The following is a 13,911-nucleotide window of genomic DNA, read 5'->3' as shown; positions in this document are numbered from 1 at the left end:
TGCAGGCCTGGGCTTGGGCAGTGACAGAGGCGGGGAGCACAGGTCAATTTCCGCAGTAGAACCTTCTAAAGGAAGACCGGGGTGGGGGGCGGTCAACAGAGTTGAAAAGAGAGTAATTGAGGATGAGGTCAAAGTTTTTGGGTTGAGAGACTAGGCATATGGTAATATTTAGGTAGGAAATTGAGGAAAAGGCGCTTGTGGGGCAGAAAGGGAAGGAGCCGGAGCTTGGGGCACTCTTGCATCTTTAATAAATCTTGTAAAGGCTTACTAAATACAACTAAGAATTATATCGACTATACCCTAACAAAGATGAAAAATTTACATTCCAGTTAACTACCTTAAAAGGTTTAAGTCCACGTTCATCCTACAGATGCAGCCTGAGGAAGGTTAGACAGGTATGCCCCCATCCTTTCCACCATCCCTCACCCCTTTGTCTTGAGAAAGGAGGTTTAGCTGCTTCTTTAGTTCTGCAATTTCTTTTTCTTGCTCTATTATCTTCATCTGAAGGGTGAGGTTAACCTGTAAGGAGAAAATTTTAAACTCTATTAAAATAACTTACTACTTTTTTTTTTTTTTTTTGAGCACTCTTGCTGTTGCCCAGGCTGGAGCGCAGTGGCACGATCTGGACTCATTGCAACCTCTGCCTCCCAGCTTCAGGCTACTCTCATGCCTCAGCCACCCGAGTAGCTGGGACTATAGACGCTCTTCACCAAGCCCAGCTAATTTTTTATTTTTAGTAGAGATGCGGTTTTGCCATGTTGGCCAGGCTGGTCTCGAATTCATAACCTCAAGTGATGCACCCACCTCGACCTCCCTAAGTGCTAGGATTACAGGTATGAGCCACCACACCCCGCCAAGGTTTCATTTTATAGAAAAAACTTTTGCAAGATAGTAGAAATCCTTACCACAAATACATCTCCAATAGCTATCTTAACTGGGCATTAGAAAATCCCCTTCATATGTGAAGATAAATGTTTGTTTGTTTGTTTTTGTTTTTTTAGAGATGGGGTTTCACTGTGTTGGCCAGGCTGGTCTTGAACTGACTTTGTGATCCGCCTGCCTTGGCCTCCCAAAGTGCTGGGATTACAAGCATTTGCCACCGTGCCCAGCCATGAAGATAAATGTTTACACTTGGTTTTTAAGAACCACATCTGTGGCCAGGCCTGGTGGCTCACTCCTGTATTTCCAGCACTTTGGGAGGCTGAGGTGAGCAGATACTGAGGTCAGGAGCTCAAGAATAGCCTGGCCAACATGGCAAAACCCTGTCTCTACTAAAGGTACCAAAAGTAGCCAGGCATGGTGGCTCACACCTATAATCCCAGCACTTTGGGAGGACGAGGCGGGCAGATCACAAGGTCAAGAGATCGAGACCATCCTGGCCAACATGATGAAACCCCATCTCTACTAAAAAAAATAACAAAAATTAGCTGGGCGTGGTGGTGCATGCCTGTAGTCCCAGCTACTCAGGAGGCTGAGGCAGGAGAATTGCTTGAACCCAGGAGGTGGAGGTTGCAGTAAGCCGATTGCACCACTGCACTCCAGCCTGGTGCCTGGAGACAGCAAGACTCTGTCTCAAAAAAAAAAAAAAAAGTAGCCAGGTGTTGTGGCAAGCACCTGGAATCCCAGCTACTAGAGATGCTGAGGCAGGAGAATCACCTGAACACAGGAGGTGGAGGTTGCAGTGAGCCAAGATTATGCCACTGTACTCCAGCCCAGGTGACACAGCAAGACTCCATTCCAAAAAAAAAAAAAAGAAAAACCACATCTGTTATTTTCAAACACTTTCAAAAAGAGCAAAGTACCACACCTACCTGTTTTTACCATTTAACGAAATTCAGTCTTGCTTGACAATAAGCAAGCCTTAAATAGAAGATAAATCAACTATCTGATTATTTTAAACAGTCACTACAAGTGGTTCCCCAACTAGTATACATCAGAATCACTTTAAAGTTTCATTACAGGATGCAGCCCCATCTCCTCCCTAAATTTCTCTTTTTTAATAGGTCAGGGGACTGACAGGTCTGGGAATTCTATGATGTTCCCAGGTGATTTTATGCTGCTGTTTTAACACTTGGAGAACAACTGCGTTCATGCAATGCTGCTCAAACACCGAATGTCAGTCACTTGGGAAATCTTGTGGAAATAACAGATTCTGCTCACTGTGTCGGGGGCAGAGCTCCCAGGTCATGCCAATGTAGCACGTCTGAGGACGGTACTTTGAGTAGCAAAGCACTAAAGAATCGGAGTGTATCTTGAATTAGGCTTCTATTAAATCTTAGAAAGTTTCTAGAGGAACAGAATGAATGAATCACCTGTGGTTTCCAGTATGTGTTGAGAGACTACATGGCACTCTAAGGACACGTCAGGAAGGAGAAAGGGAACAGGGCAGCTCTGGGGCAATACCACATTGCAGGACTGAAAGCCAGAACCATGCTGTTGAAAGCTGAAAGGCCTTACATTGGCTAAGGCAGTCTTTGCTATCATGGTTACATCTCCAACTCACCATTAGAATTATGCTGCCTTTTACCCTTCGGTATGCAGCTTTTTACTATTAAGTACTTTCCTTTTTTTTTTTTTTTTGAGATGGAGTCTTTCGCTGTGTCACCTAGGCTGTAGTGCAATGGCACGATCTCAGCTCACTGCAACCTCTACCTCCCAGGTTAGAACGATTCTCCTGCCTCAGCCTCCCGAGTAGCTGGCACGTGCCACTGCGCCTGGCTAATTTTTTGTATTTTTAGTAGAGACGGGGTTTCACCATGTTGGCCAGGATCATCTCGATCTCCTGACCTCGTGTCCAGCCACCTTGGCCTCCCAAAGTGTTGGGATTACAGATGTGAGCCACTGCACCCAGACACTTGCAAGTACATTCACAGTAAGAGGTTATACATCATAGTTGGAAGAAACAGCAAAACAAAACCCTTTCACTGACTTAGCAAGATGAGGCTAGAAACTGAAGCTGATAACTCTTAGAGTAGATAGGTAGTAGGGAGTCAACCTGCTTACGTGGACAATGAGTATGAGCATGCTACTGATACTCAACCTAGTGCTTGATACAGTCAGGGAACTCTGAGACTGGGTTTAAATATTTTGTTTACACCAATAGGAGTCTAAGCTCATCTATTCACTGAAACAGGAATTACTATTTATTTAGAGTTGGAGTCTCATTGTCACCAGTGGAGTGCAGTGGTGTGATCTCAGCTCACTGCAACCTCCACCTCCTGGGTTCAAGCAATTCTCCTGCCTCAGCCGCCCCAGGAGCTGGGATTACAGGTATGCACCACTACACCCGGCTAATTTTTGTACTTTTAGTAGACATGGGGTTTCACCATATTAGCCAGACTGGCCTCGAACTCCTTACCTCAAGTGATCCTCCCACCTCAGCCTCCCAAAGTGCTGGAATTACAGGCCCAAGCCACCCCGCCTGGCCAGGATTCACAATTTAAACAAATTCTATTTTAAGCTTCATATTTTCCTCAGCATTAAAAACAAACAACAACAAAAAATCATGGATAGAGACCATGTCCAGGGCAGCAGCTGCAGCCAGACCCCCAAGCCAGGCCAGCCCCACCTCTCCCAGGTGGTCCGCAGTGGCTGTGTACTCTGCAGGGACTATAGCAGCCCCCCTGGGGCATGCTCTTGAGCACTACCCAGGGAGGTGCCAGGATCATCTACAATCTGAAATTCCTGAAAAAGAGTGCTAAACTCACCAGTAACCAAAACACCCTTGAGGGACCAGCCCACCACTTCTGGGGTCACCAGCCCTGCCAGTGATGAGCCCACGACAGACACCCAAATAGCCCGGAACAGCAGGCAGGTGGTTAAGAGTCAGTTTGACATGGACATTTAAAGGCCCAGCCATCAGAAGGAGCATTCCCTATGGGCCCCTCAGGCCTTTCTGGGAAGCAGTCACACCCACCCAACCTCAGGAGGCTTTCCTACCCTGCGGTTGGCCCCCACCCTCTGCTCCTCTTTGTGAACACAAGAAGGTCCCTCCTGTGCCTGCTGAGGCCAGAGCTGCTACCCCAAGGGGAGTGAGTCCTGCAAGCATCATCTGCAGCTGAGTGCCAGGAAGTGGACGAGAACAAACAGGCCCCCGACACACAACTCCAGAACCATCATCTGGCTCTTCCAGCCCCATCCTCCGGGAGCACCACCCACCCCTTCCTTCCCCAAGAGAGGAAATAAAAACCACCTTCACTCCAGGACCAAGAAAAAAACAGCACATACATTTCCAGAATTTTGGAAAAGTTCGCTCTGCAGCAGCTGAATAGCAGATGGTCTCTGTGATGAGTTCCTTCTTGTTAAGTGCTGGATATACTTGGCTTGCACTGGACACCTTTTACTGAGGGATTCCGGCAACTGACCAGTTCTTAAACCTGTTAGAACTTCTGCTCGCTCCATTTCTGTTCCAAATGGCTGAAAGAGCTCTAGCAGGATTACACCCAAGCTGTACATATCTGACTAGAAAAAGAAAAAAAGGGGCAGCTCAGTAGTGAAATCAAGTTAAAAGAACATTTCCATTTCTGTGTTCCACCCTCCCAGACAGGAGAGGGTTTCTCAGAATGAGGATATATAGTCACCCACAAGAAGGAGCAGAGCAGAGCAGGATGGCTCATTAGTGACAGGGACTTTCACAACCCCAAAAAGGGGCATCCGTGGGTACGCAGAATGAACGGTCAGGTGGAGGCCAGGAATAATCCCCCCACCCACAGCAGTCACAACCATACAACTCTCTTCAGCACCCCTTAACAATCCAGGCCTGACCCAAGCAGAGTGACCTGAGCTCACTCCTATTAGTGCCAGCTGTGGAGGAGCCAAAGAGGGTCGCAGGTTCTCCTCTGGTCTCACCTCTGCCTCCAGTCGTACTTACCAAGTGTTCTTGGTGACACTTAACTGTATAAAATCTGCGCTACTACTCCTAAAAACAGATTTTTTTATGAAGGTCTTCACTAGACAAGATTTTAGGGGCAGTCATCATTTTTTCTGACAGCTCTTTCTCAATCACTAAAAAGCTCAATGAGCCATCAAAAGGAAGAAAATCCATTTGAAAAATGGATTTTAGTCTAGGCGCGGTGGCTCACATCTGTAATCCCAGCACTTTGGGAGCCTGAGGTGAGTGGATCACTTGAGGTCAGGAGTTCAAGTCCAGCCTGGCCAACATGGTGAAACCCTGTCTCTACTAAAAATACAAAAATTAGCTGGGTGTGGTGGTGCATGCCTGTAATCCCAGCTGCTCGGGAGGCTGAGGCAGGAGAACTGCATGAACCCAGGAGGTGGAGGCTGCAGTGAGCTGAGATCGCGCCACCACGCTCCAGCCTGGGTGACAAAGCAAAACTCCATTTCAAATAAGAAAGAAAAGAAAAGAAAAATGGATTTTAGCATTTCTTCAAGGAACAATGGTGATTCAAACTTTACAGCATCTTCATTCTATTTCAAGGGGAGTCAAGGGGCAGGCTTCCCTGTGGCATTTATTTGCCAGAGCTTGAAAAAAAAAATAATTAGAAGAAAAGGGTGAAAATAGGCTTCCATGAATTCTAGCTTCCTGAGGTGAACAGTGGTGTTTTAAAGGGAAAGCTCATTTCAAAAACAATTTAGGCCAAGCGCAGTGGTTCATGCCTGTAATCCCAGCACTTTGGGAGGTCAAGGGAGGAGAATCACTTGAGCCGAGACGTTTGAGACCAACCTGGACAAAGCAAGACCCCATCTCTACAAATAAACAATTTTTTTTTAATTAGCTGGGTGTGGTGGCACAACTCTTGTAGTTCCAGCTACATGGGAGGCTAAAGCGGGAGGATCATTTGAGCCCAGGAGTTGGAGGCTACCATGAGCTATGATGACACCACTGCAATCCGGCCTGGGCAACAGAGCAAGACCTTGTCTCAAAAACAACAAATGAACAAACAAATTAATTTGTGACACCCGTGGATTTTGCAATGGTAAAGTAGGCAACACAGATTCCACAGAAAAGTGAGGCGGCTTCTTAGGGCAGTTTGATCCAGTTAATAATCTACAGTACTCAGTTATCTCTAAAAACATCTCTATGATAGAACTTCTATATTTCATTGTACTGGGTTTTTTTTTCCTTCTTTTTTTGAGATGGAGTTTTGCTCTTATCATACAGGCTCAAGTGAAATGGTACAATTTCGGCTCATTGCAACCTCCACCTCCTAGATTCAAACGATTCTCGTGCCCCAGTCTCCAGAGTAGCTGGGACTACAGCTAATTTTTGTATTAGGTGTGTGCCACCATGCCCAGCTAATTTTTGTATTTTTAGTAGAGATAGGCTTTACCATGTTGGCCAGGCTGGTCTTGAACACCTGACCTCAGGTGATCCACCCACCTCGGCCTCCCAAAGTACTGGAATTACAGGCATGAGCCACCGCCCCTAGCCTTGTACTGTTTGTTATTTACCACTGAAGAGTAAGTTGAATGAAAGGGCAGAAAGCAACAAATACTACCTTGGCATCATACTCAGATCCTTCCAACTGTTCGGGTGAAGCGTACAGACAAGTACCCACTCTGGACGTATGTGTTGGTGTTCCTATCATTTCAAAAGCCACATATTAAACATTGCAGTGTTAGCACTGTCAACATTAAAGAACATTTACTATGAGCAAGCAGTGCAGCTCCTCGGGGAACAAGGTTGCTTTTTATCTTTATCTTACCTTCGCTATTAAATCTTTATGATTCTCTTTAAATACTAACATGTGCAACCAGGTATTTTGCTTAAGCAAACAAAACAAAACAAAACAAAATCTTACTCTTCCCGTTCCTACTGGTCCAGTCTGTGTTCTTCTGTAGGATGTCTGTGCAGGCCAGACCAAAGTCTCCTATTTTTACTTGCTGATCAGGGCCATGAAGAAAAATATTTCTTGGCTATCAACAAAAAAAAACAAGTCAACTCTTTGGCTTTCTTAAAACAAATAGTAAAAACCTGCAAATGTTAAGTGTTTTGAACTCAGGAGCAAGCAGCCCCCTCAAAAATATTTGAGGAATAGTTCCCAAATTCACCTGCATGTTAGAATCATCCAGTTTTAAAAATCTCAACATCCAGCCGGGTGCAGTGGCTCACACCTGTAATCCCAGCACTTTGGGAGGCTGGGGCAGGCAGATCACCTGAGGTCAGAAGTTTGAGACAAGCATGACCAACATGGTGAAACCCCAACTCTATTAAAAATACACAATTAGGCGGGTATAGTGGCACAGGCCTGTAACCCCAGCTACTAGGGAGGCTAAGGCAGGAGAATCACTTGAATCCGGGAGGCAGAGGTTGCAGTGGGCCGAAATTGCACCACTGCACTCCAGCCTAGTGACAAAGCAAGACTCCATCTTAAAAAGAAAAAAAACCTTAGGCAACTTCAGGGAAGATTTTAACCCCATAGTACCGACCAGTGAGGAACTAGAGGAGGGACTTGCATGCTAGAAGATAAATTACCTATTGTAACTGCCCTTTTTGTACCTGCCTACCAGACACCTGATCTTGCTAGACTGCTATTAAAGTCTCACTTTCACTGTTCTTTGTGCCTCTAAGTCCATTCTTTGAGTTTGGATGGATGAGCATGTTTCTCACACTATGAAAAAACTTTTTGATATTTTTTAGAAGCTCCCAGATAACTCATATATATTAGCCAGGGTTGGGAACTAATAGATCACACTAAATGGCTTTATTTAAGCAATGTGTGCAGACCCAAAACATCTCCCAAACTATTCCTATGCCAGTGAAAAACTGAACCGGTAATGGGGAAAGAGAAGATTCTATTATAGTAAAAAACCAAAAAATAACTTAGGTTAAAAGTTTTCTTACTTTAAACATTATAATTTTAGCTTTTTATTTTAATGTAGAAATTCCTGTTTTAGCTTTGATCACTATTTGAACTATGCTTGAATTGGAGAGAAATCAGAAATAAAGGTGTAAGATGATAGCTTGGATATGTTTTTATGATTGAGTAGAAAACCCTAAAAACTGCTAACATTTGACATTATATATGATCAAGGAACAAAGTCTGGACATTTGGTTACAAACTTTGATGGACTATGTTCACAGATACAATTCTCAATAAATTCTAGAACAGTTCTAGAACTGAACTGAAAGAAGCATCATAAAGAGACTGAAACTGACCAATTCCATAACAACATTTTCCCCTAAGTCTTAAGTTTTTCCCATGGGGAATATAACCAGGAAAAGAAGCAGAGACCTGGTGGTTGACAGTCCCAAGTCCCTGGAAGATGGCCCATCTGTAGCCCTTCACTTGAAACTCTATGAAGCCATCATGGGCGAAGACTGCACTACCATTGAGGCACTGTTGAGAAATCACCCCGTCAACCAGCCCATCACCATTCTGCCCGACTCCACCAGCAACAGATTATTTCTGAGCCAGGTATCCCTCTTTTCTGCTCAGTCACTTCTGGGAAAAAGTCAGGCTGCTTAGAAAGGAGCATGATCTAATGCTGGTGAATCCACTAAGCTCACAGCCCTTACGAGGCATGACTCCAGCTCACTCCACACACACAGCAATGCTCTCCAAAGCCTGCTAAGCCTCCCCTATACGTGTCATACACAAACAACAGGAGAACACACCAGATCTTGTGTGGCTGGAAGACCATTCATGTCATCTCTCAAACATACCCACAGTGATAACCTCCATGTGGTCAAATTAGTTTTTCCCTTTTGTAGCCAAGGCATGGTGGCTCGCGTCTGTAATCCCAGCATTTTGGGAGGCTGAGGTGGCGGATCACCTGAGGTCAGGAGTTCAAAACCAGCCTGGCCAACATGGCGAAATCTCATCTCTACTAAAAATACACAAGTTAGCTGGGCATGGTGACAGGAGCCTATAATCCCAGCTATTTAGGAGGCTGAGGCAGGAGAATCGCTTGAACCCAGGAGGCGGAAGTTGCAGTAAGCCAAGATCGCACCACTGTACTCCAGCTGAAGGACAGAGCAAGACTCTGTCTCAAACAAACAAAAATTAGTTTTTCCCTTTTTAATATATACATTTTCATTTTCTAAATTTTTATACAATAATTATTACCTTTACAATTAAAATTTTTTTTTCAAAAAGGAAATCACCCTCTCTTGTACCTTACTGTCTTATCTTGCAGCAATGGTGTAAAACCACTACTTGTGTGTATTTTAAGCGCTGGCACAAACAGCTCTGCTAATCATAGACAGAACATATGCTGCCTTATATCTGAAAACCCTGAAGATTCAGGTTTTACAGCTGACAACGCAATGCCGCACCTACTTGTCCATCACCCTGTGGGTTACTTTAAGGACTAAATGACATAGCAAGTGCCATTAATATCAGACCATAGGCTCCTCAGAAGAATCAACTTTTAAAAATTTCCAAAGCTTCTGAGTATTATTTCTGGTGCCTCAGTAAATGCACATTTCTGTAAAATACAGATTTTTATAACATGGAATTAACTGAGTTTTGACCATTTAAAACAGGCAGTAGAAAAGGAAATTTTCAATGCACATACCAGAAAAATAGTGAGCCAGTAAGACACTAAATAAATGTATTGCCTTTGAAATGGCAAGCTAACACAAACATGGCAAGCTGACACAAGTGTTATTTTTAACTACAAGGGCCACTTGTAACATGTTTTGTTTTCTCTCCGAAGCATGCAGAGTCTATCATCCCCATCCATCTGGCTGCCGAGCACCACAAGGCCCAGAGTTTGCGCTGCCTCTTATGGCATGGCGCTGACACGGAAGTCAGGTAAGTCAGTCCACCGGCACCCGCAATCATTTCTTTCTTTCTTTCCTTTCTTCTTTTCCTTCCTTTCTTTCTTTCCTTCTTTCCTTTCCTTCCTTCTTTCTCTTTCTCTTTTTTTTTTTTTTTTTGAGGCAGGGTCTCACTCTGTCACTGGAATGCAGTGGCACAATCTCAGCTCACTGTAACCTCCACTTCCCAGGTTCAAGAGACTCTCCCACCTCAGCCTCTGAAGTAGCTAGGATTGCAGGTGTGCACCACCACACCTGGCTAATTTTTGTATTTCTACTAGAGACAGGGTTTCGCCATGTTGGCCAGGCTGGTCTCGAACTCCTGGCCTCAAGTGATCCACTGTCTCAGCCTCCCAAGTGCTGGGATTACAGGCTTGAGCCACTGCACCCGGCCTCACCAGCAATCATTTCTAAGTGAGGATATACGTGATATAGACTTTTTTCAGTTCATACACTTTCTCCATTTATGGACTTGTTTTCAAGGTGACAGACTACCCATTATCATGTTATGAATGAATCAATGTCTTTACTGAGTAGATAAGATACTCTGAAAAACTGGGAATAGGCTGGGCGCATTACCACACCTGTAATCCCAGCACTTTGGGAGGCTGAGGCGGGCAGATCACAAGGTCAGGAGTTTGAGACCAACCTGACCAACATGGTGAAACCCCAGCTCTACTAAAAATACAAAAAATTAGCCAGGCGTGGTGGTGTGTGCCTATAATCCCAGCTACTCAGGAAGCTGAGGGAAGAGAATCGCTTGAAACTGGGAGTCAGAGGTTGCAGTGAGCCGAGACTATGCCATTGCACTCCTGCCTGGGCAACAGAGTGAGACTCCGTCTCAAAAAAAAAAAAAAAAAAAAAGTACTGGGAATAATGCAACATCACAAACAGTTTGCCAAATTAATGCATATTCTGAGGATTAAGTGCTCAATGGTGGCAATGTGGGGAATGCATTAAGTCCTTGTCATGGCCCTGAGTAAGTTTAACCACCAAAGTTAGGTGTGAAAAATAAAATACAAATAGACAATGGATTTTCTTGTTTATTACACTCTACTAGAAGGTAAACAGCATGAAAGGGAAGTTCATCTTGTGCACCACTGTATCTCCACCACCTCAACCACATGAATGCCTGACACTTAGTAAGTGCCCAGTAATACTATCTGAATGAATTAAAGAATTAAGTAGTATAAAAATAATAGAACTTCGGCCAGGAGTGGTGGCTCACACCTGTAATCCCAGCACTTTGGGAGGCCGAGGTGGCCAGATCACAAGACCATCCTGGTCAACATGGTGAAACCCTGTCTCTACTAAAAACATAAAAATTAGCTGGGTGTGGTGGCATGTGCCTGTAATCCCAGCTACTCGGGAAGCTGAGGCAGGAGAATTGCTTGAACCCAGGAGGTGGAGGTTGTGGTGAGCCGAGATCGCACCATTGCACTCCAGCCTAGGCAACGAGAGCAAAACTCCGTCTCAAAAAATAATAATAATAATAGGACTTCTTGCCCCAAATCCTTACCTTACTCCAGAAGAACCCACCTGACCTGTCTTGCTCTCAGCTTGTCCCTGAGCACCCCACCTAGCTCTGCAAGTCCTCTTGAAGTCCCTTCCACATCTGGACCATCACAGACTCACCCCGTTCTCTTCAGGGGACCTTTTCCTACCCTGCATATCACATGTGCCGTGTGAAGCTCCCACACCTCTCTAGAACTCAGCCTGCTTCCAGTATTTACTGAGCTGTTTTATTGTTTCTTGTCTATCTTCCCTACTAGAGTAGACTGTAAGCCCCACAGAGGTAGGGGCCACATGCTATTTCACCACATTCCCAGCCTAGCGCCTCATGCTAAACAAATATACGTGCACTAAAATCACTTTCTAATTTCAGTGGAGCAGTTAGATTTACATAATAAACCTTCCCTTTTCTCTGCTAAAACAAAGGAATTCTTGGGGCCAGGCTCAGTTGCTCACGCCTGAATCCCAGCACTTTGGGAGGCTGAGGTGGGTGGATCATCTGAGGTCAGCAGTCAAGACCAGCCTGACCAATATGGTGAAAACCTGTCTCTACTAAAAATACAAAAATTAGCCGGGCATGGTGGCTATAGTCCCTGTAGTGCCTGTAGTCCCAGCTACTCAGGAGGCTGAGAGAGAATTGCTTGAATCTGGTAGGTGGAGGTTGCAGTGAGCAGAGATTGTGCCACTGCACTCCAGCCTGGATGACAGAGCGAGACTCTGTCTCAAAAAAAAAAAAAAAAAAAAAAAGGAATTCTCGGAAGCACTTCTGAGATGAGGGCCAAGTTGTAAAATGCTAATTCCACCTGGCTTGGAGCAAGGAGTCAACTTCAGCATCCACAGCATGTTCAGATTCAACCCTCATCACCTCTTCTGCTCCCTACACATTCATGCATAAAAATGTTGGGTAGGAGAGCAGAAACAGAACCAGTAAGAATGGAGTCAACGGGAGTTCGGGCCTTTACGGCTCACTTCTATGGCAATAACAGATCCCACTCAAGTCCACACAATGTCACTGGAAGCCTACCAACCCAGACCAGCAGTGTGCCAGGTGCCGGGATACAGAAATCACTAAGATATAGCTTTGAAGGGACTGTAGCACCGTTAAAATAGGCTGCTCCAAGAAGTTGGGCCTCCTTCATGTCATTGTCAAAAAGTGAAAAAAAATGTTTCAAAAAAATATAAAATGTTATATATAAAAAAACAGAAGCTAGGCCCTATCATGTAGTGATGCATCCCACCACATCCCCCCAAAAACCCTGGGATAGCCTGAGAAACTACCCAGCAATACACATTTTGAAACGCATCCTTAAGGTAATTAAAGGGTATTACTTTAAATACTGGCTTGATAAGCATTAACTGTTCACATAGAGCCATTCCCACCATGAATTCAGTGTAACGTGTAATCAATACCCATTCTAGGGACAACAGGGGCCTCACCACACTCAACTTACTGCTACTGCACTGGCCAGTCACTTCCACCTCGTGGGCAAAACCAGGCAACAGAATGCAAAAGTTTCTGACAGACATTCAGAATAACGCCGTCACATGTCTCCGCACCTTGTGTGAGCATGGAGCTCAAGTTAACGCTAGGGTGGAAATCAGCAACAATCAATCACCACTCCACCTGGCCATCACATACGGTTACGATCAAGTTCTCTCCATTTTGGCCCAAAATGGTGCCGATGTCAATGCTATTAATGAAGTCAGCATGACACCCCTTCACATGGCTGCAGACATGCTGAATAAGGAGATGATGGAAACACTCATTGCCTATGGAGCAAATGTCAACTGTGCTGTCTCTTCCACGGGGAACACAGCTCTGAAGCTGGCAGTGCGCACTGCGTCAAGCAAAGCAGGCCGACTACTCGGGGCGGGGGTCAGCTGCATCCGTCTGCTGCTCACTCATGGAGCCAAAGTCAATGCCCAAGACTACAAAGGCCAAACAGCCATCCACGAGGCATGCTTTGGAGGCAGAGAGCCAATAATTGATCTTTTGCTTGAATTTGAAGCAAATATTAATATTTTAACAAAAAACGGGGAATCTCCAATTTACATGTACCTTCAGCGCAGTTTCAATATAAGACACACAGCACTTCTGTCCAGGCTTCTTAATCGCACTTATCCTCTGAGAATGACCAATAACCAAGGAATTCTACCTGCAGGAATCATGCTACCAGAATTTCGCTTCTTAAGGGACACCCTAATAAAGCAATCACAAAAACCTTTATCCCTACAGGATATCTGCAAAAGAAACATCCGGAATATTTATGGTGAGAAATACAAACAACACTTGAAGCAACTTCTCCCAGTGAAGATATGGAATTCTGTCTATTGTTGGTACGACTCAGTGTACCTCTTGAAATAAGACCTCCAATTTCACAGCAGCAGGGAATGTCAGTCACTCAAACTTCATTTTCTGGCTAGACAGGTAGCAGAAAATGCTTAACCTATCACCCTTTACATCCCAAATGTACACACTACTGGTCCCTAAACATTTTCCAAAAAATAAAGTGATCTGCCTATTAACATTTTTGTTCCTAGGTGTTTTTTTTTTCCCTTCTAGCCTGTGTCAAAGGAGTTCCTAGGTTTTTTTTCATGCCCATGACTTAACTTCTGGCTGGACAGTAAGCAAATTAATTTAAATCTCTTCAGCCAAAGAAACAAATATATTTTCT

General features: G+C 44.5%; 2 protein-coding genes across 4 annotated transcripts in view; one reads left to right on the top strand and one right to left on the bottom strand.

Annotated features, from left to right (window-relative positions):
- Positions 1-225: 225 nt before the first annotated feature.
- EIF2AK1 (eukaryotic translation initiation factor 2 alpha kinase 1) overlaps positions 226-13,911 on the bottom strand; it is a 39,142-nt gene continuing 25,456 nt past the window's right edge. For 2 of the 3 annotated variants that reach the window (XM_010344796.3, XM_010344797.3), the window contains exons 12-15: positions 6,762-6,876; positions 6,459-6,541; positions 4,228-4,461; positions 226-519 (exon numbers count right to left, since the gene is read on the bottom strand). In XM_010344796.3, the coding sequence (XP_010343098.1) occupies positions 388-519; positions 4,228-4,461; positions 6,459-6,541; positions 6,762-6,876 (564 nt within the window). In that variant the 3' untranslated portion in view covers positions 226-387. The remainder of the gene's footprint in view (positions 520-4,227; positions 4,462-6,458; positions 6,542-6,761; positions 6,877-13,911) is intronic. The other variant, XM_074390698.1, reaches the window with a different exon arrangement.
- On the top strand, positions 7,150-13,762 carry ANKRD61 (ankyrin repeat domain 61). Its single transcript, XM_010344794.2, has 3 exons — positions 7,150-8,378; positions 9,622-9,719; positions 12,656-13,762. The coding sequence occupies exons 1-3, from the start codon at positions 8,163-8,165 to the stop codon at positions 13,599-13,601; spliced, it is 1,260 nt and encodes a 419-aa protein (XP_010343096.1). The 5' UTR covers positions 7,150-8,162; the 3' UTR covers positions 13,602-13,762.

The sequence above is a fragment of the Saimiri boliviensis genome, chromosome 20, assembly GCF_048565385.1.
Source record: "Saimiri boliviensis isolate mSaiBol1 chromosome 20, mSaiBol1.pri, whole genome shotgun sequence".
Lineage (NCBI taxonomy): Eukaryota > Metazoa > Chordata > Mammalia > Primates > Cebidae > Saimiri > Saimiri boliviensis.
The sequence above is the reverse complement of the archived record's forward strand: the minus strand, read 5'-3'. Positions and strand labels throughout refer to the sequence as shown.

Coding starts and splice junctions, on each gene's coding strand:
- ANKRD61 (XM_010344794.2), top strand. CDS start 8,163: ATGGGGAATATAACCAGGAAAAGAAGCAGAGACCTGGTGGTTGACAGT. Junction 8,379..9,621: donor ACAGATTATTTCTGAGCCAG/GTATCCCTCTTT, acceptor TTCTCTCCGAAG/CATGCAGAGTCTATCATCCC. Junction 9,720..12,655: donor GGCGCTGACACGGAAGTCAG/GTAAGTCAGTCC, acceptor TACCCATTCTAG/GGACAACAGGGGCCTCACCA.